This window comes from Spinacia oleracea, chromosome 5 (genome assembly GCF_020520425.1).
Source record: "Spinacia oleracea cultivar Varoflay chromosome 5, BTI_SOV_V1, whole genome shotgun sequence".
In the NCBI taxonomy this organism is placed as follows: domain Eukaryota; kingdom Viridiplantae; phylum Streptophyta; class Magnoliopsida; order Caryophyllales; family Amaranthaceae; genus Spinacia; species Spinacia oleracea.
The window spans coordinates 96,345,261-96,366,303 of NC_079491.1; the positions used below are offsets into that span (position 1 = coordinate 96,345,261).

A 21,043-nucleotide genomic window follows, 5' to 3' on the forward strand; every position below is an offset into this window, starting at 1 on the left:
TCGGGGTTCAAATATGCTCCTTTGACCATTGGAGCAAAGGGAAAATTATAGTTTATACTTACAGTTGTTCATACATATTGGTTATTTTTTCATCTTTGGGGGGGGGGATACTAGCCCCCTGTCTCCGCCTCTGCCCATGCAGCCCCCACCCCCTTACCCCCTTTAAAAAGTTGACACATATCCCTATCTATATTAAAAAAATACCCACTATCAACTACTCCCTCCGTATTTATTTAAGAGATACACTTGACCGGGCACGGGTATTAAGAAGAAGAATTAAATGAAATAAAGTAATAAAACAAGTGGGGTTGGGTAGATATTTTAATAAGTAAAACAAGTGGGGCCCATGTCATTTTAGTGTGGGGGGTGGGGGTGGGGTGTAAATAGATTATTTAATTAGATAGTGGGGTTTATAAGTTACTAAAAATGACAAGTTTATCTCTTAAATAAATACGGTCGGAAAAGGCAAGTGTATCCCTTACATAAATACAGAGGGAGTACCATTTAATTAAATAATAAGTCAATTACTTTCTATTAAACTCTGTGCCGGTCAAATCGTTTCAAGTATTCCGCGACGGAGTACGATTTTATATTTACCAAAAAAATAACTATACTTGACAAGCGCGGCTCTTAAGGGTTTTAAATCACCTACACCCAATATTCCATTAAAATCTAATATACATATATAAAGGAGGCATATTTGCTGAAAGATTAGAGCACCACCTAGGATTACTAATGGTTTCGGCCAATGAAAAATAAGATTTCTAATTTCTTTTTGAATTAAAAAATCAAGTGTCACGTAGATAATTAATTAGGTGCCACGTAGATATTTTAATTAATTAATCTAATATATATATATATATATACATATATATATATATATATATATATATAAAGGAGGCATATTTGCTGAATTATTAGAGCGCCACATAGGATTACTAATGGTTTCGGCCAAGGAAAAATAAGATTTCTAATTTATTTTTGAATTAAAAAAATCGATTGCCACATAGATAATTAATTAGGTGCCACGTAGATATTTTAATAATTAATTACTAATATATAAAACTCCATCTAAAATCAAACACTATAATAATTTAAAAATTAATCTAAAATAAAATTAATCCGAAATCAAACACTAATATAAAACAAAATAAAATAAATAAAATTCAATTTAAAATCAAACATTAATCCAATAGGCATATTTGCTGAATTATTAGAGCACCACGTAGGATTACTAATGGTTTCGGCCAATGAAAATTAAGATTTCTACTTTATTTTTGAATTAAAAAAATCAATTGCCACGTAGATAATTAAGGTGCCACGTAGATGTTTTAATTAATTAATTACTAATATATACAACTCCATCTAAAATCAAACACTCTAATAATTTAAAATCAAATTCATCCAAAATCAAACACTAATCTTAAATAAAATAAATAATAAAATTCAATTTAAAATCAAACATTAATCCAATATTAGAGCGCCACGTAGGAAATCTAATGGTTTCGGCCAATGAAAAATAAGATTTTAAAATTAATTTTGAATTAAAAAAGTCGAGTGTGACTTAGATAAATAATTAAGTTCCACGTAGATATTTTTATTAATTAATTATTAATATTACGCATATACAATTTCATCCAAAAACAAACACTCTCATAATCATAAAAAATTAAAAAAAAAATCTAAAATGAAATTCAATGAAAAATTAAAAACTATACTAATCTAATACGAAGTAAATAAAATTGGTATATACATAAGAGTTTTATTTAAACATAACAATTTAATAGAATTTGTGCTTCGCACAAGCTAAAATCTTGTTGTATATAGGTAAAGGAATTACTCCAACATGTTGACTCACTGGCTCCCATTTAGCCCTTTACGTGAGAATATTTCAATATATATGTATAATCGACAGCCGTATAGATGGAGATATACAAGACCTCAATAAGGGAAAAACGTATAATTATAACCATGCGCGCAGCTCGATCATTTCCATTCTCCAATACCCAACAAAGTAAAAGCCATGCATGCATTGTAATTGCCTAATACGGAGTAGTTGACAGCAAATTAATTAAGATCGATCAGAAAAGCTACGGTGTGGCCAGACAATTCAATTCAATGAACCGTTAAATAAATAAGTTGATGTGTTGTCGAACCAAGTGTCACGCTGCATGTTTAAACCTTGAACATCCCATTTTCATCCATCACAATTCACAAGAAAACTTTCATGCAAAACCATAACTACAAAAATGAACTGTAAACACTAAACGGTAAAGGGCAGTCAGGTGAATGAATGTCATTTATGGTCTAACTTTAATAGCTTCAACTGTCCCAGCACCGTTTATCTTTCTATAAAATCCAGACCCAATTTTATTCATCTCATCTCATCGATCTCACTTGAAATATTATTCATCTTAAACAGAAAACAGAGAGAGAAACATGGCAGTTAGGTCATTTTGGTTTGTGTTTCTAGTGTTAATCCTAGTTGTAGTTTTGAATGTCAAAGCAAGAGAAATTCCACAACAACCCAAAAACACTACTAGTACTACTAATAATCTTAACCCATCAACCAAAGATGTACCAAAAGACAGTGACAAAATGAATAGGGATAAGAAATGCGGTATCTTCTTTGCTGGAGTTGGAGCAGCTGGAGGAGTTGGTGGTGCTGCTGGTGTTATCCCTATCGATAAGGGATTTGGTACTCTACCCACTTTCGGAGGCCTTGGTAGTACTGGTGCTGGTACCGGTGGTGGCCTTGGTGGTGGAAGTGGTGCTGGTCTCGGTGGTGGTCTTGGTGGAGGTTCTCCTCCTAGTAGTCCTCTTGTTCCCATTAGTCCTTGATCATCGAGAATACTTCACTATTACTAGGAGTATTAGGGTTTGGAAGCTACCTAGTATGGAGTCAGTCGAGGGTTGTCTTTTCATGTTTTTAGTTCAAAGGTTTGTTAGATGGATTGGCTGGAATTTTAGGTTTTGTGCAACTTCATTTCATTTGTATTGGGGCGTCTACGTTTTCCTATGCATGTACTCGGGTCTTTTCTATTGATCGATATCTTTTAAATATGCATCTTTGATTATGTAAACCAATTCCTGTCTATGCACAACAACGTATTCAAAATACGCAAATTGACGATCGTAATTCACTAATTGCTAACCTACGAAATAAACTATCTAATTAACTAATACTCCGTATGATTAAGTCCAAATTGTAATTAAATTGTCAAAATCATATTCTACGCCAAGTTAAAATAAACTAAGCAACTAGATCATGTAGTATACAATACGAAACCCTAATTAAACATCAAATTAGATCTGAAAAATGTTCAATTCATCGTCGAACTATACTCTTTAGTCTTTAAAACAACAAAAATTAGCATCACTATGATTTCAAAGCTGAATGAAAAATGGCTCCGTAGCAGCCACAAATCAAAGAAAAAACGTAAGAGAGAGAAAGACAGAAGGGGAGGAGGTCTGGAGGTGGCGCCTGTGGGTGAGATGGAAACAACGTTGAACTCCGGCGATGTTGATTTAGCCGGAGACTAGATGGAACCAAGAAAAGATCTAGTCTAGTACGGAGGAGGGTAAGTGTAGTCATAAATCATGATACCCTACGACCTTATGGGTTCTCTTTGCCAAGTCACATCCTAATCACGTCCTAGTCACTCTAAAATTGTTGAAATCGAAATTGAATTTCAATTTCAATTTTTTTTAGTAGCAAGTCAGAAATTTTCTTTAAAGTTTAAACATGCCACTTGTCACTCTATAATTATTTTATATTTATTTTGATTTTTTTATTAAAGCTCTCCTCCCCCTCCTTCCCCAGCATTCAAAACCCCCCATATTTAATTTCAATTTCAATTTTTTTTTTAAACTTTATTAATATCTTTTTGGAAAATTTGTAAAAAATTATTCAACCTTTGTTCGTTCTACTAATAACGGTACCACCTTTGATTTATACTGGAATAATCCAAGTTGTTGGGTGTATGTTGTCAAAATAGTACATTTTACCTACGACCTTAGTAGCAGGGTAGAAATTTTCTTCAAAGTTTAAACATGCCACTTGTCACTCTATAATTATTTTATATTGATTTTATACTGAATTTAATTTTTTTTAATAAAGCTCTCCCCCCCTCCTTCCCCAGCATTCACAACCCCTCCACCCCCCCCCCCAAGCCCCCCACCACCAACCATATGTCTCACCCTCTTCCCTCCACCAAAATGTTCTCTCTCCTTCCCTCCTTTTGGAGGTTGGGTGTCACCATTCAATGGATTTCCCTTCGATCAATAGTATGGAACCAAGATCAGCGGATCAATATTCGACAAACAAGGTCGTCGTCACACCGCCGCTGAGCTCTTGGCTTCAGCTGACCATGAAAATCTCGACCTCTACACCCATGCAACCGTCCATAAAATCACATTTGACACTCAAGGTACATAACTACTACTTCTTGGTCAAAGTTAATAACTTTTTTTTTTATCATAATTAATCAAAATTCAATAATTGGAAAATACAAGAGAAAATCCAAGGTTAGTGGGAGTAATCTTCAAATATGAAAATGGAAAACAATGTGAAGCTTTCCTATCAGAAAGATAAGGAAGTGAGATAATTTTGTCAAGAAGGGAATTGGGTGTCCTCGGTTGCTTCTTCTAAGTGGTATCAGCCCCGAAGAAGATCTCAAACACAAGAACATTCATATAGTCCTTAACAACCAGTTTGTAGGAAGATATGTGCAAGATGAGGAGAGAGGGTAGTAAGAGCAAGAGGGAGTTAGAGTTGAGGGTGAAAGATGAGAGGAGTGGGAGGATGAGGGGTTTCTTCCATGGGATAAATAGAAGAGGGAGAAAGACGATTTTTTTTTTAAAAATAAAAAAATAAAAAAAGTAGGACAATAAGTTAGTGACACATGTCACATTTACTTTTATATCCGGTCACTAACAGGTCAAGTACTGTTTCGGGAAGATACACCCCAAATTTGGATTATTCCAGAGTAAATCCAAGGTAATACTATTTTTAGAAGAATTAACGGACACAGGTTAGATTATTTTAATTTCGATGAAACCAAAGGTGAATTTTTCCCCAATGTTTCTTGATTTGGGTTGTTATTTTGACTATTTCAAGCATTCATCTGCGAATTTGGTTTCTACCTTGCTTCCCTTTAATGGATTCGCTAACACCATAGTTTTTTTTTATGGAAAGCCAACACCATACTTGAACTCATACCTTAATGATTTTCAATAAAACCGAAGTTGAAGGTAAATTGAACTTTGATGATACCAATGTTGCAAGTGTAGACGTCTACATTTGATCCCAATGCCATAAATGATAAGTTCAATGATGAAACTATAACCCACTTATCAACAATGCACTCTGATTAGCTGAAGAACAACCCTTGCATGACTGAAGAGACCATATGGAGAAGAACCTGTTAAGTATAGTAACTTCCATAAATAGAAAGTATCCTAAAATATACTGGACACATACTTAGTCGCATTCGCATCCCGATGCGACTTAATATGTGATTGCGTCACAACACACCTGTACGCGCTACAATGATTCGAAATGCTTGCCTTCATGCTCTAGAATAACATAGCTTTGATGAGGAACACTCTCATCTGTTCTTTAATTGTCCTTACAGTAGCAGATGTATTATGGAACTTAAAGTTTGGTTGAATTTATCTGTTGTATCATGTACTCTACTCCAGCTTCTGAGAGTGACAAGTCATGGTAGATTGACAAAATTCAGGAAGCAAGTTGTCTATGCAGCCTTGGCAGCAGCAGTGTACTTCATTTGGCATAGTAGAAACAGCAGTTTTTGGAATGCTTCTGTCCCAACTGTGCAGCATGTGGTGAGTAAGATCAAGCAATCTGTAAAGGAGAGAATCTTGTATGTGATGCCTAAGAAAGTAAGTAGGAAGGATAACTTATGGTTTATGAGCTTGTAATGGCTTAGTTTTTCCTAGTTCTTTGGTGAAGGAGTCCAACCTAGTTGGTTTGTTTCCCATTGAGCTAGTGTAGGTTGTAACTTGTTTGAGCATTAATATATTCCCTTACTTGCCTAGCAAAAAAAAACATATCTTTGATGAGACACTTCCCGAACTCATATATCTTGGGCACAACACATGTAAATGTTAGCCCAAATTACGTAAACATGTTCACAAGTGCATAGAATACGCTCGTTAGCAAATGATACGCCCTTACAAAGTCAAAGTTAGTCTTATAAATTATGATTTGGTTCACGCATATTACATGGTTGTATATGCCTTGGAATAAGCTTTACATATACTTATCATAAGCCCAAATCTGATTTAAAATGAATAAGTTCCAAGACACTAACTTGGGCTTTGTCAAAACGGGCCGACCTCCACTCTTTGAGCCATAACTTGATATTTAACTACGAAGAACGTCAATTCAAGACCGGTGGAATTGAAAAGCTGGATTCAACAAAATATTATTTTCTAGAATCCGAGTTCGTATGAAGAAGTTACGAACTGTAAAAGATAGAAGTTTCTGGAAAACGCGTAATCGAGCTGATCTGGGCAGCGCAAGAATTTTCTTGCGCCCAATGACAAAATTCTCACGCACAAATGACCACTGCAGGGATATTCTTGCGCACAATACAGTTTCAGACGGATACAAATTAGATTTAAATATGGTTTAGCAATCCTAATTCTATAGGAATTCTGCCAGTCTACACTATAAATACAACCCTTTTGCACCCCAATTATAATCATCAATTCAGTCTCACTCCTGTGATATTATGAATTCTCTATATTCTCTCTAGTATTCTAAATCTCTGTTAAAGTCTCGTGTAACACCCAAATCATTCCTTGCCTTTATAAAACTATTTTCCAACTTAAAAACAAGGAATTATCAAAGTATTACGGCCACCGTGATAATGGCTAAGGCTAGCTAGTACCAGAATTACGCAGCGGAATTAACTAACTTTCAAAACAAGAAATAATATTTAATGGTCTTACTACAAGTTGGAACCATAAAGGCCCACCAAAATACTTTAAATCAAAATCCATTAACTAACTTGAAATCATTATAGTCTAGACTAAATAAAATAAATAGTGTTTTAAACATTACAAGTAAATAAACTCTTTTATTCAACCCCTTGAAAGATTACTTGGCCTGCAAGTCACCTCTAGAAACCTGGTTATTAATATTCTACTCCACAACAATGCAAGTGCAAATGATGGATCATCATAGGGTCATTACACAAAGCACGTAATCAGCGAAAGCTTAGTACAAACAAGCTAGGATGAAATCCTATATCTATCATGCTTCATTCTAACGATAAATTAGATCACATGTGAAAGTCAACTAAGTAAACAATTAATCATGAAGACAAGGCTCGACTCTCGACACGACTCTTGACTCATAGATTAATTAGAATAAGTTTCGAACGGGCCCAAAAGAAAATATTCATTAAAGGAAAGGTGTTGGGAGCCAACCAAACACCAAAATAAATAATAATAAGATAACTTGTCGAACCATACCGGCGGAATTCCAGCGCATTAAGAAAATGAAACAACGTCTTGTATCATTAATAGGAGTATAAGTTTTTCGGCAAGACTCCCCCCCCATTGTTCATACTCGAGGTATATACGTTCCAAGAGTTTTGAAGCTTGTTTTGGTTGCACTTTACGTTTAGTAATATTTTCTAACCAAGTGAACTCAAGACACAACACAAGGCATATAACAATAGGCAACCAAACAACACTCATTTTTAATTCCATTATGACTTGTGATCAAGTGATATTACTCCCATCACTAGAGGAAAAAACCTCAAGTGCGGGCTCATTTTAAGGGGTTTAGTGCGGGCTTTTACATGTGCAGCACATGGCCTGCCCGCACTTGGCATTTCTCAAGTGCTGCCAATATATGAGCCTGCACAAAACTATTTTTGTGCTGCCAATTTAGAAAATGTGCCCGCACTTGACAACTTTGTGCTGCCAATTTTCGAATACGTGCCCGCACTTGACAAAGTTTGTGCTGCCAATTTTCGAATACGTGCCCGCACTTGACAAACTTTGTGCTGCCAATTTTTTAAATGTGCCCGCACTTGACAACTTTTGTGCTGCCAATTTTTAAAATGAGCCCGCACTTGACAAACTTTGTGCTGACAATTTTGTAAATGAGCCCGCACTTGACAACTTTTGTGCTGCCAATTTTGGGAATGAGCCCGCACTTGTGATATATATACGAGCCTATAAACGAGCCGTATTTGTTATATATCCTATTTTCCTGCCACATATTTTATATAATTGGACCACGCCACTAGTTAACCTCCATACATCATATAAAAAAGTACCCAATTATATAGATAATTAAATTGTACAGTTGAAAACTCGATTACATAACAGTCATAAAAAACTAGCATCCGTAACCTAAAATTCATTACAAGGAAATATCAAAAACAATACTAAAATTCACTACAAGAAAATATCAAAGACAATCACTAGAAATGAAGTTTGCCAACTTTTCTCGAACTTCATTTATCTCTTCAATCGTGAAAGGCTCCTCCCTCTAATTTTTGAGTACCTTACGAAGACCGACAATAAAAAAAAATATATGTATACTTTAGTTAGTTATATTATAAATATTGTATCGTAAAATAAAGTAAGACTTAATTTTCTCATACCAATGAAATAAAGAATAAAATTGTCGTTTTCGATCCAAACTCTTAACTAATGAACCTATTCTAAACCTTTTACATGTTTAACATATTGTTTTTATGTTTATAAGTCTCATTATTACCTAATTTGGTCAAGTTATGCACAATTAAGGGTCGTTTGATCGTTATATGTAATAATTTTACTAACATTGTCGTTTTTGCTCCTAACTTTTAACTAATGAACCTAAAAAGGTATTCCAAACCATATAATTGTTTAACATACTTGGTTTTATGTTTCTAAGTTTCATTCTTCCCTAGTTTGGTCAAGTAATGCATATTTAAGAGTCGTTTGATCGTTATATGTCATATTTTGACTAAAATTGTCGTTTTCGCTCCTAACTCTTAACTAATGAACCTAAAAAGGTATTTGAACTTTGAAGCCATATACATGGTTAACATACTTGTTTTTATGTTTCTAAGTCTCATTCTTACCTATTTTGGTCAAGTTATGCACATTTAAGGGTCTTTTGATCCTTATATGTCATATTTTAACTAAAATTGTCGTTTTCGCTCCTAATTCTTAACTAATGGACCTAAAAAGGTATTTTAAACCATATACATGTTTAACATGCTTGGTTTTATGTTTATAAGTCTCATTCTTACCTATTTTGGTCAAGTAATGCACATTTAAGGGTCGTTTGATCCTTATATGTCATATTTTGACTAAAATTGTCGTTTTTGCTCCTAATTCTTAACTAATGGACCTAAAAAGGTATTTGAAACCATATACATGTTTAACATACTTGTTTTATGTTTCTAAGTCTCATTCATACCTATTTTGGTCAAGTTATGCACATTTAAGGGTCGTTTGATTGTTATATGTCATATTTTTACTAAAATTGTAGTTTTCGCTCCTAACTCTTAACTAATGAATCTAAAAAGGTATTTCAAACCATATACATGTTTAACATACTTGATTTTATGTTTCTAAGTCTGATTCTTACCTATTTTGGTCAAGTAATGCACATTTAAGAGTCGTTTGATCCTTATATGTCATATTTTGACTAAAATTGTCGTTTTTGCTCCTAACTCTTAACTAATGAACCTAAAAAATACCATATACATGTTTAACATACTTGTTTTATGTTTTTAAGTCTTATTCCTACATATTTTGGTCAAGTTATGCACATTTAAGGGTCGTTTGATTGTTATATGTCATATTTTGACTAAAATTGTAGTTTTCGCTCCTAACTCTTAACTAATGAATCTAAAAAGGTATTTGAAACCATATACATGTTTAACATACTTGTTTTTATGTTTCTAAGTCTGATTCTTACCTATTTTGGTCAAGTTATGCACATTTAAGGGTCGTTTGATCCTTATATGTCATATTTTGACTAAAATTGTCGTTTTCGCTCCTAATTCTTAACTAATGAACCTAAAAAAGTATTTGAAACCATATACATGTTTAACATACTTGTTTTTATGTTTATAAGTACCATTCTTACCTATTTTGGTCAAGTTATGCACATTTAAGGGTTGTTTGATCGTTATATGTCATATTTTGACTAAAATTGTCGTTTTCGCTCCTAACTCTTAACTAATGAACCTAAAAAGGTATTCCAAACCATATAAATGTTTAAGATATATGGTTTTAAGTTTTTAAGTCTAACTCTTACCTAGTTTGGTCAAGTTATGCACATTTAAGGGTCCTTTGATCGTTATATGTCATATTTTGACTAAAATTGTCGTTTTCTTTCCTAACTCTTAACTAATGAACCTAAAAAGGTATTTGAAACCATATACATGTTTAACCTACTTGGTTTTATGTTTCTAAGTCTCATTCTTACTTATTTTGGTCAAGTTATACACATGTAAGGGTCGTTTAATCGTTATATGTCATATTTTGACTAAAATTGTCGTTTTTGCTCCTAGCTCTTAACTAATAAATTTAAATAGATATTCTAAACCTTTTACATGTTTAATATACTTAGGTTTATGTTTATAATTCTCATTATTACCTAATTTGGTCAAGTTATGCACATTTAAGGGTCGTTTGATTGTTATATGTCATTATTTTGACTAAAATTGTCGTTTTCGCTCTTAACTCTTGACGAATGAATCTAAATAGATATTCTAAACCTTTTACCTAAATAGATATAGATAAATTCCATATACCTCATACATCTCTTGTAACTTATTCACGATGTCCCCATCTTCATATTTACCAAATAGCGAAGATGTCATGCAAACACCTATAGAACCCGTGAGAAAAAAAGAGTAAGATGTTACCAACCAAAAGCAAAGTACATTAAAAAACAGAAGTGTCAAGTTGGAACTTTTTCAATTTATTGAACATGCATGCTTTGCGCTTTACGAAATATGATAACTGGTTGGAAACATCTACCTTGCATAGAAAGAAAACGAAGTTCTTGATTTGTTGATACAGCAATCTCGACAAGGCGATCATCCACTGCAACACAATTATCTTCAGTAAAGTACGTACTTTTCAACCGTTCTAGAGATACAACTGTTGTCTGTGACCTGCAATTAAATAAAATAAAAGTGAGTTGCCTATTGATACGAAATTCACAGAATGCAGAGACATTCACCAATTACTTTATTCACAGTCAATTCACTCAGCATGCTGTTGGAAGTCAGATTGTATCTTACTTGTTTCCACGTTTGTAGCAAATATTTTGCAGTACTTACATCTTGTTTCCTCAACTGAATTTAAAGCAGCTATTCTCCTTGAAGTGGACGTTGATTCAAAGTAGCTATTCTCCAGCTATTCTCTATTATTTGTTTGTTTCGAATAATCAAGTTGACTGATGGAGTGTTGGACGTCGAGTAGCTACTAGCTCTATTGTCTTTTTTAATATGATAACTTGACTGTTCAAGGGATTTCACACCTTGTATCAGTTAGGGTAAAGGATCAAAAGTACATACATTTAACGAAATGGATCGTGTCTTCATTAATCTCCCTGAAATGCTTTAATCACAGTATCATCCCTGTCCATAAGAGCTTCCATTAGCATGGCCCCTACCATTTGGTCCTAAAAATCAATTAAATAAAAAAAAAGTTCATGAATATCTCCACCAGAGGCCAAAACAAAATCTATAGAGTTCTTAATGAAGTATATGCAATTGAAATATGAAAATTCTTGTACAAAGACTAGAATTATTCGAACACAGGCAATTTATAAGTTATGCTTTCATTAGAACAGCCTGCTTATGATTCGAAGAAACCTAATTGCATATTTTCCTAAGAAAAGAAACCTAATTGCATATTTTCATCAACCATAAGAGTTATAACAACCAATACCTCTTCGGAGAGAAAAAATGAAGGCAAGAAGAAATTCCTACCAAGAAATACATGCGCTATAGAGGTTAAGAAGTGAAGGGGGTGCCAAAAAAGGAGTAGGCAACATCATTAAATCACTAGCAGTAGACATGGAGCATGGAAGAAAATTAATATTAGTTTCTCTTTAACACTTTCACTTTCCTTATGCCATCCTACAATAATCTGCAGTTGTTACAGTGTTTTTTATAGACTATTATAACCTAAGAATCATATTTTTGTACGGTGCCAGGAATACGAATAAATCAATATATTGAACCATCATATAAATCATTGAGGAAAAAACAACCTTGTTACCTGTTGAGATTCTTTTATAACAGAAGTGAATAAGGTTTTTAGAAGATCATGCACATAAGAAACAATCACAAACTTTAGATGACATGTAGTTAAGAACAAGACAACCTGATCGAACACAAGCTGCTCTGATCTCTGCATCCTCTAGGGACTGTATAAATACAATAATAAAAGGATAGAGGAGAAATTTTACCTCTTTCCTGCAGAAAAGAGGGAAACTAAACTGAATGAAGATAACAATTATATAGATGAACAAGCATTGAATGTGAAACAAATAAGACAAGCTTTTTCGACAAATTCCAACATAGAAGACTTCCTACATCCATTAAATCACCGAAATGCAACATAACAGACTTAATCAAACAAGCTCAACCACTATGCTAAATTTCATAATTCATAATATTTAAATATGATTTAGATAAAATTCATGTACAGCTAACAAAATCCATTCAAATCCAAACCATCAACAAATTCCAAATCAAACAATCCGAACCTTGCATACATCACCAGTGAACACAATCACAATTCAAACAATAAAAAAACCTAAAAAAAAATCAAAAACTAAGAGAAATTAACAATAATTACACTAGAATCGAACTTTTTCAATGCAAACAACATAACAGAAATATGAATCACCAAAAATATAAAAAAATCGAAGAACAAACCTGAATTAGTTCGATTTGGAAGAAGGTAGAGCTCGACGGCGGTGGGGGAAAGAGGAGCGACGCGGAAGGAGGAGGAGAGGAAGAGCAACGACGACGTGTTAGAGAAGGAGAGCGACGCAGAAGGAGGAGGAGAGGTTATGCGTCGCAGAGGAAGAGTAGGAGCGACGTGTTAGAGAAGATCCAGAGAAATAAGAAGCAGAGAAGGGGAAAGAGAGGAGCGAGGAAATGAAAATGGAAATGAAAAAAAAAAATCGTGAAATTTTGTGCGGCTCGTTTTAATGAGCCCGCACTTGAGTTTAAAGCCCGCACTTGAAGTTAAGTGCTGCCAATTTTCTAAAATGAGCCCGCACTTGTGAAAATGTTTTTTTTTTTTTTTGTGCTATCAAGTGCTGCCAATTTAATAAATGAGCCGCACTTGAAAGGAAGCACATGTCGATTTTTCCTCTAGTGCATGGTTCCTTCTCAATACACTACTGAGATAACTCGACGTGCCCATTAACATGCGGGTGGTGCACTAGGCACAAAAATCCTTAGTTCAATTCACATAGACTTCCCAAACATACCCTACGAAAGGGGCAGAATAAATGGTGTAATGAGGCACGAATACTTGGCTCAAAATATGCTAGATATTACGTACAATAACATAAAAATAATCCCTTGCATGTGAAACACCCATACATGCATATAAAACTTGAACAACATGCTTGACATTAAATTCAACGATCATAAATAATCACAACATGCTTGTTCAACAAAACATAGTTCCACAATAATCCAATCATGCTTGTTCACCACATCAAACATGAATCCATAATAATATAGCATGTTCGTTCACAACATCAAACATGAATTCATAATAATCCAAATCACATGAATCACAATAATATAAATATCACATGAATCCTCACGAAACGGTGGTCCCCATAGACATGTACGTACCTTGAATATTTTGTGATTCAAGCTTCTAAATTAGAAATCACCTCCTATCATCAAAATAATGAAATTCAATTATTATCCTTATTCATTAAATTTCCAGCAACTTTATTTAATTTTAAAACACTTTAATTAATGAGACATTAATCGTCCGTTAATAAAATAATACACTAGAGGAAAAATTGTCATGTGCATCCCTTCAAGTGCGGCTCATTTGATAAATTGGCAGCACTTGAGAGCACAAACAAAAAAATAAAAAATATATTTTCACAAGTGCGGGCTCATCTTAGAAAATTGGCAGCACTTGAGTTCAAGTGTAACTCAAGTGCGGGCTATTTTACGAACTAGCCCGCACAAAATATTTCCAAATTTTTTTCATTTCCCCTTCTCTCTCCTTCCTCTCCTCTGGTTCAACCTAACTTCATTTTCCCGGTTCTCTCTCTTCCCCTCTCTGGTTTCTCTCCTTCCCCTCTCTGTTTCTTCTCTGGGCGCGAAATTCAAACTTCTTGCACACACTGTACTGTTGTTCCCCCACCGCCGCATCGCCGCAGATGTTCCCCACCGCTCACCGCTGTTGTTCCTCCACCGTTGCGTCCCTGTTGTTCCACACCGTCGCGTCGCTCCTCCTTGTATCTTATAGGTTTGTATTTTAAATTTTAATTACTTGTTTCCGATAAGCTTGTTACTGTAATGATGAATTAGTTTTTTGTTTAATTTGAAAGATTTAGGTTTTATTTTTGTTATTTTTGGAATAGATTTATGAGAAATTACGTGAATTAGGTCTCTACTCCCTGATAAATTGGAACTATTAGGATCAAATGTGTTGTAATTTCTGATTTAGGCTTTCTGTTGATTGTTTTGGAATTGGATTTTCAGGAGGACACCCCGTACATCAATCATTAGCTTTCTTAAATTTGTTCGAAGAATTTCAGCGGGAATGGGAGATGCACTAAGAAGTTCAGGAGGACATCAAGTAATGCCGAGGTAATATTGCAATTAATGTCCATGTGATTTCAATTTTTCTTTCTTTGTTTGTGTATTATTATAGGGTTCTTATCGATTGAAGGGTGTGGTGTATCAAAATGAATGGTTTTGGGGTTTTTTGTTGTTGTGATTATTAGATTTTGAAGTTTAGTTGAACCTAATTTTCTGTATTCTATCATATTGGTTAGAGACAGATTCCGGCGATTCTGGAGAAGTGATGAAATATGATTTATATGTTCAGTGTTGTATGTACTGACTGCATTCTATTGCTGCTAATCTGTCGAATTTGAATTGGAAAATTTTTAGTTGATTCCCAGAGTCCACAAGGGTGAAATTGATCGATGATGTATCATTGCCTAGGCTGAATTTGGATTTCTAAGGGTTATATCTCTGTGATGATTATTGTTTCTCTCTTAACGACTCTTGTGGCATGTAATTGTAAATCTGTACGTGGTTGTGCTGCCGTTGCATATGTGCTGCTAAGAGTGATCACCCTTGTCCAGTTAGTTAGTTTCTTATTTGGATCCTGATGACTTGCATGGTGATGTAGTAGTTTGTACTTCCATGCTCTAGCTAGTCTGTTGAGATCTGGAAACAATCTAAAGCAAATCATCTAACTCTGGAAAGAGTGTCAACCTTTTATTTTATTTTATTTATTTTCTGTTTAAAATCTTTAGCTAGTTGGTTGGAAATTTCAGCTTTTCTGGTATGCATGATTTCTTCATTTGGTAAATGATTTCCAGCTTTTCTGGTATGCATGATTTCTTCATTTGGTAGGAGATTACCTGTATAAGATGAAACTACTATCTGCCATGACCATGAGCCATACTTCTCTAACTTTTGTATACTAGAAGAACAAGGTTTGGTTGTCTTGATCTTAATTAAAACAGTTACTGATTGAAACTGCTTCTTTTCCTTTCTTAACAGAAATCAAGAAACGAAAAGAAGATAGATGCGGAAAAGCCACGGCAAGAAACTTTCAGAGAAGGTATGTTGGTAGATGTCAAAAGTGATGAAGATGGTTACCATAGATCCTGGTACGGAGCCACTATTATCAGATTTTTAGGAATGGATAAGTTCCTGGTAGAATATGACAGTCTGAAAACTAATGATGAGAACCAGCCTTTAAGATAAGAAGTGTATGCTACTGATGTTAGATCTTTGCCTCGTAATCTGCACCATGGTCATTATAAGTGTCTGGATGAAGTAGATGTGTGGTGTGCTGGTGGGTGGTGGATAGGTGAAATCTACAAAGTTCTGAACAGAAAGAAGTACATTGTTCAATTTGGTTTTACAAGTGATAAACGAGAAGTTGATCATTCGAGTTTGAGATCTCACCAAGATTGGATTCACGAAAAATGGATAACCTCCAAGGTAGTAAGTAGTTCTATTTCTTTTTCTTGTTTGGTGAATCTTAGTTTTCTTCAGATCAGATTGCTTAGATGTACCAAACATGTTCACTTATTGCTCAGAAATAGAAAACCATTATTCTTCAGTCATGCACTCATGCTTACACTGACCTGTATCATTTAGAGAAATAGAAAACCATTATAGGCAACCTAGAAATTGTCAGTTTCATTGAAGCTTCTTCCATTTTCTGCAAAAAAGGTTGTAGTATTCAAAAGTCTCACCAATCATAGGAGCCACGTCAAAACAACACCCTTAGGCTATATTTCTGTAGCTTCTGCTGTGATACAGGAACATGCTTGTAAAGCATTTAGCTCTGCTACTGCTAAATGGAGTCTGTGACCGAAATTATTCTTTAACCAACCTTTTGAGGTTATCCAAAATCTAACACTGTTGTTCATCATGCAATGGAAGATCAGGTTCTGGGTTTGCTAGAAAGAATTACATGAAACATTTGAGAATTATTTATAGTTGAGAAAAAGTTAGGTTAAAGTAATTCTTGATGTTGAGGAGAAGACAATTTAAGAAATGTCACCCCCACTGTAAGTGTCTCATAATGCAACTTTTCTTTAAAAAAGAATTATTGAATGTCTTTAAGTAGCTATTTTACTTTCTTTCCCTGAAGTCTGTTGTTTGTTCCGTCTGATCTGTATTGTTCTTGGTGTTGATATGCTCATCTGCTATTGTTCTTAGATGGTGCATAAATACGTCGAAATTGAGTTTGAAAAAACTATGACAATCTTTTGTATTGACTAACTATCTAATTATAGTAAGATGAATATGTGGATGTTCCTAATAGTAATCCAGGCTAGTAAAAAGAATCCAGCCAGTTTGATTTATGGCATCAGTAGTTCAGTACTTCCCATTGTATTCTCTGAAGAGTCTGAATATAACTTGGCTTCTCCAGGTGCACAAAGGTGACATTTCTACGAGGTGTTCACCAGCAGCTTGCTCTAGAATTCCGGGATGCCCAGACTGTGCAGCACACTGTTCACTAGCAGTTTTCGATATGCTCCTCTACGACCATTTTCGACTTAGGTTTGTGCTTATATTTGGTTTTCAATCCTCTTTCAACTGTTCCTTTTCCTTCAATTAAACTCCTGTCTGTTCCTTGCAGAAATAAGGTTTTTGTGCTTGAACAGTGATATTAAGATGATTTGTGTATTTTCCTGCATAAGAAGTATGTCAATTACTTTCAGTAGATTTCTCATATGTAAATACTATGGTTTTAAATATAGGTATTGGAAAAAATGTCAAAGAGAAAGTCTGTGTTCATACTAGCCGTGACATACGCAGCATCGCAAGCCAGTTGGTTAACATGTGGATTGAGGTTTTCCGTAAGGAGAACACTACTAATGGTGGCTTGAAGTTATTAAGACACATGACAAATTCAGCATATACATGTGCAGCATTCTGCAGCTGGAAATAAGGTTAATCCGAGCTCAAAGAAGCTGGCTGTAAAGCAAGTGAAACTTGAAACTGGGTTTGGCTCAAAAATAGATGCTCTATCATCAGCATCACAAGTTTCAAACGGCGGACCAGGTAACAAGTTAGAGGAAGATGGGAACGTTTCGTTGTCTGAAGAAGAACAAGCTGCTCTTGCAGTTGCAGATGCTGCTCGTGTTGCTGCTGTAGCGGCTGCTGAGGTTTGTTACCTTCCCATCATTTATGCTTTGAATCAGCTTATAAATGCAAACTTAATCAGCTTATTAATGAAACTTACAGAAGGAGATGGAAATGACAATGACAAGAACTTTGAGTAAGAAATTAGAAAGGAATACTTTAACTGTGTATTTATTTTATAAAGATATAACCTTGTTTAGCAACTAATACTTCCTCTGTTCTTTTTTTAGTTGACGCACTTTATTTTGGCACACATATTAAGAAAAGGTGACAAAGGAAAGTAATAGACAAAAACACCCCTATATTAAACATGTAAAGGGTTTAAAATAATTATTTAGGTTCAATAGTTAAAGTTGTGACATAAAAAAGGCAATTTAGTCAAAATGTGACCTATAATCATCAAACGAGTCTTAAATGTGCATAACTCTACCAAAATAGGTGATAAAGAGTCTTTGAAACATAAAATTAAATGTATTAAACTTGTAAAGGGTTTAAAATATTTATTGAAGTTCATTAGTTGAAAGTTGGGACCGAAATAAGCCATTTTAGTCAGAATGTGACCGATAATGAACTAACGAGGCTTAAATGTGCGTAACTTTACCAAAATGGGTGAGAATGAGTCTTTGACACATAAAACTAAGTGTATTAAACATGGAAAGACTTTAAAATACTCATTTAAGTTCATTAGTTGAAAGTTAGGACCGAAATTAGCCATTTTAGTCAAAACGTGACCGATAATGAACTAACGAAGCTTAAATGTGCATAACTTCACCAAAATGGTGATAATGATTCTTTTAAACATAAAACTAAGTTATTAAACATGGAAAAACTTTAAAATACTCATTTAAGTTCATTAGTTGAAAGTTGGGACCGAAATTAGCCATTTTAGTCAAACGTGACCGAAATTGAACTAACGTAGCTTAAATGTGCATAACTTCACCAACATGGGTGAGAATGAGTCTTTGAAACATAAAAATAAGTGTATTAAACATAGAAAGACTTTAAAATACTCATTTAAGTTCATTAGTTGAAAGTTGGGACCGAAATTAGTCATTTTAGTCAAAATGGGACCGACAATGAACTAACGAGTAACTTCACCAAAATGGGTGAGAATGAGTCTTTGAAACATAAAAATAAGTGTATTAAACATAGAAAGACTTTAAAATACTCATTTAAGTTCATTAGTTGAAAGTTGGGACCGAAATTAGCCATTTTAGTCAAAATGTGACCGATAATGAACTAACGAGGCTTAAATGTGCATAACATCACCAAAATGGGTGAGAATGAGTCTTTGAAACATAAAAATAAGTGTATCAAACATGGAAAAACTTTAAATTGCTCATTTAAGTTCATTAGTTGAAAGTTGGGACCGAAATTAGCCATTTTAGTCAAAATGGGACCGATAATGAACTAACGAGTAACTTCACCAAAATGGGTGAGAATGAGTCTTTAAAACATAAAACCAAGTGTATTAAACATGGAAAGACTTTAAAATACTCATTTAAGTTCATTAGTTGAAAGTTGGGACCGAAATTAGCCATTTTAGTCAAATTGTGACTGATAATGAACTAACGAGGCTTAAATGTGCATAACTTCACCAAAATGGGTGAGAATGAGTCTTTCAAACATAAAACCAAGTGTATTAAACATGGAAAGACTTTAAAATTCTCATTTAATTTCATTAGTTGAAAGTTGGGACCGAAATTAGCCATTTTAGTCAAAATGTTACCGATAATGAACTAACGAGGCTTAAATGTGCATATCTTCACCAAAAAGGGTGAGAATGAGTCTTTCAAACATAAAACCAAGTGTATTAAACATGGAAGGACTTTAAAATTCTCATTTAAGTTCATTAGTTGAAAGTTGGGACCGAAATTAGCCATTATGGTCAAATTGTGACCGATAATGAACTAACGAGGCTTAAATGTGCTTAACTTCACCAAAATGGGTGGGAATGAGTCTTTTAAACATAAAACTAAGTGTATAAAACATGGAAAGACTTTAAAATACTCATTTAAGTTCATTAGTTAAAAGTTGGGACCGAATATAGCCATTTTAGTCAAAAGGTGACCGATAATGAACTAACGAGGCTTAAATGTGCATAACTTCACCAAAATGGGTGAGAATGAGTCTTTCAAACATAAAAATAAGTGTATTAAACATGGAAAGATTTTAAAATTCTCAATTAAGTTCATTAGTTGAAAGTTGGGACCGAAATTAGCCATTTTAGTCAAAATGTTACCGATAATGAACTAATGAGGCTTAAATGTGCATAACTTCACCAAAACGGGTGAGAATGAGTCTTTGAAACATAAAACTAAGTGTATTGAACATGGAAAGACTTTTTAATACTCTTTTAATTTCATTAGTTGAAAGTTGGGACCGAAATTAGCCATTTTTATTATTTTATGGTTCATTATTTCTTTGTTATGAACAAATTAAGTATTAATTTTTTGTGCGATTCAATATTTATAATATAACTAAAGTGTATATATATTTTTTGATGGTTGATATTTTAAAGGTATTCAATAATCCGAGGGAGCGGCCTTTCACATTTGAGGAGATAGATGAAGTTCGAGAAATGTTGGCAAACTTCATTAGTAGTGATTGTCTTTGATATTTTCTTGTACTGAATCTTAAATTACGAATGCTAGTTTTTCATATAATTGTAATGTGAACGACTTTTATATTTACAATTATATACTATTTATTTTAATTATCTATATAATTGGATAGTTTGATATGACGTATGGAGGTTAATCAGTGGCGTGGTCCAATTGTAATATGTAGCAGGGAAATCGGTTATACAACAAATCTAGATCAAGTGCGGCTCATTTATAGGCCAAGTGCGGCTCATTTTTATGCATGTGCTGCCCCTTTTTATGTCAAGTGCGGGCTCATTTTCAAATTTGGCAGCACCAAATATGTCAAGTGCGGGCTCATTTTCAATATTGGCAGCACCAAATATGTCAAGTGCGGGCTCATTTTCAAATTTGGTATCACCAAATATGTCAAGTGCGGGCTCATTTTCTAAATTGGCAGCACAAAATATGTCAAGTGCGGGCTTATTTTCTAAATTGGCAGCACTTGAAACATCAAGTGCGGGCAGGCCATGTGCTGCACATGTAAAAGCCCGCACTAAACCCCTTAAAGTG

General features: G+C 34.2%; 1 protein-coding gene and 1 long non-coding RNA gene across 3 annotated transcripts; both read left to right on the forward strand.

The window, feature by feature from the left end:
* Positions 1-2,439: 2,439 nt before the first annotated feature.
* LOC110793669 (uncharacterized) lies at positions 2,440-2,841 on the forward strand. Its single transcript, XM_021998571.1, has one exon. The coding sequence runs from the start codon at positions 2,440-2,442 to the stop codon at positions 2,839-2,841; it is 402 nt and encodes a 133-aa protein (XP_021854263.1).
* Positions 2,842-14,246: 11,405 nt separating this feature from the next.
* Positions 14,247-20,607, forward strand: LOC130461249 (uncharacterized). Of its 2 annotated transcripts, none has more exons than XR_008921666.1 (6): positions 14,247-14,514; positions 14,751-14,858; positions 15,786-16,235; positions 17,173-17,303; positions 17,504-17,911; positions 20,410-20,607. It is a non-coding gene; the product is annotated as an uncharacterized lncRNA (long non-coding RNA). The 2 variants fall into 2 exon arrangements; XR_008921665.1 differs by having other exon boundaries at positions 14,248-14,514; positions 15,786-16,232.
* Positions 20,608-21,043: the final 436 nt, after the last annotated feature.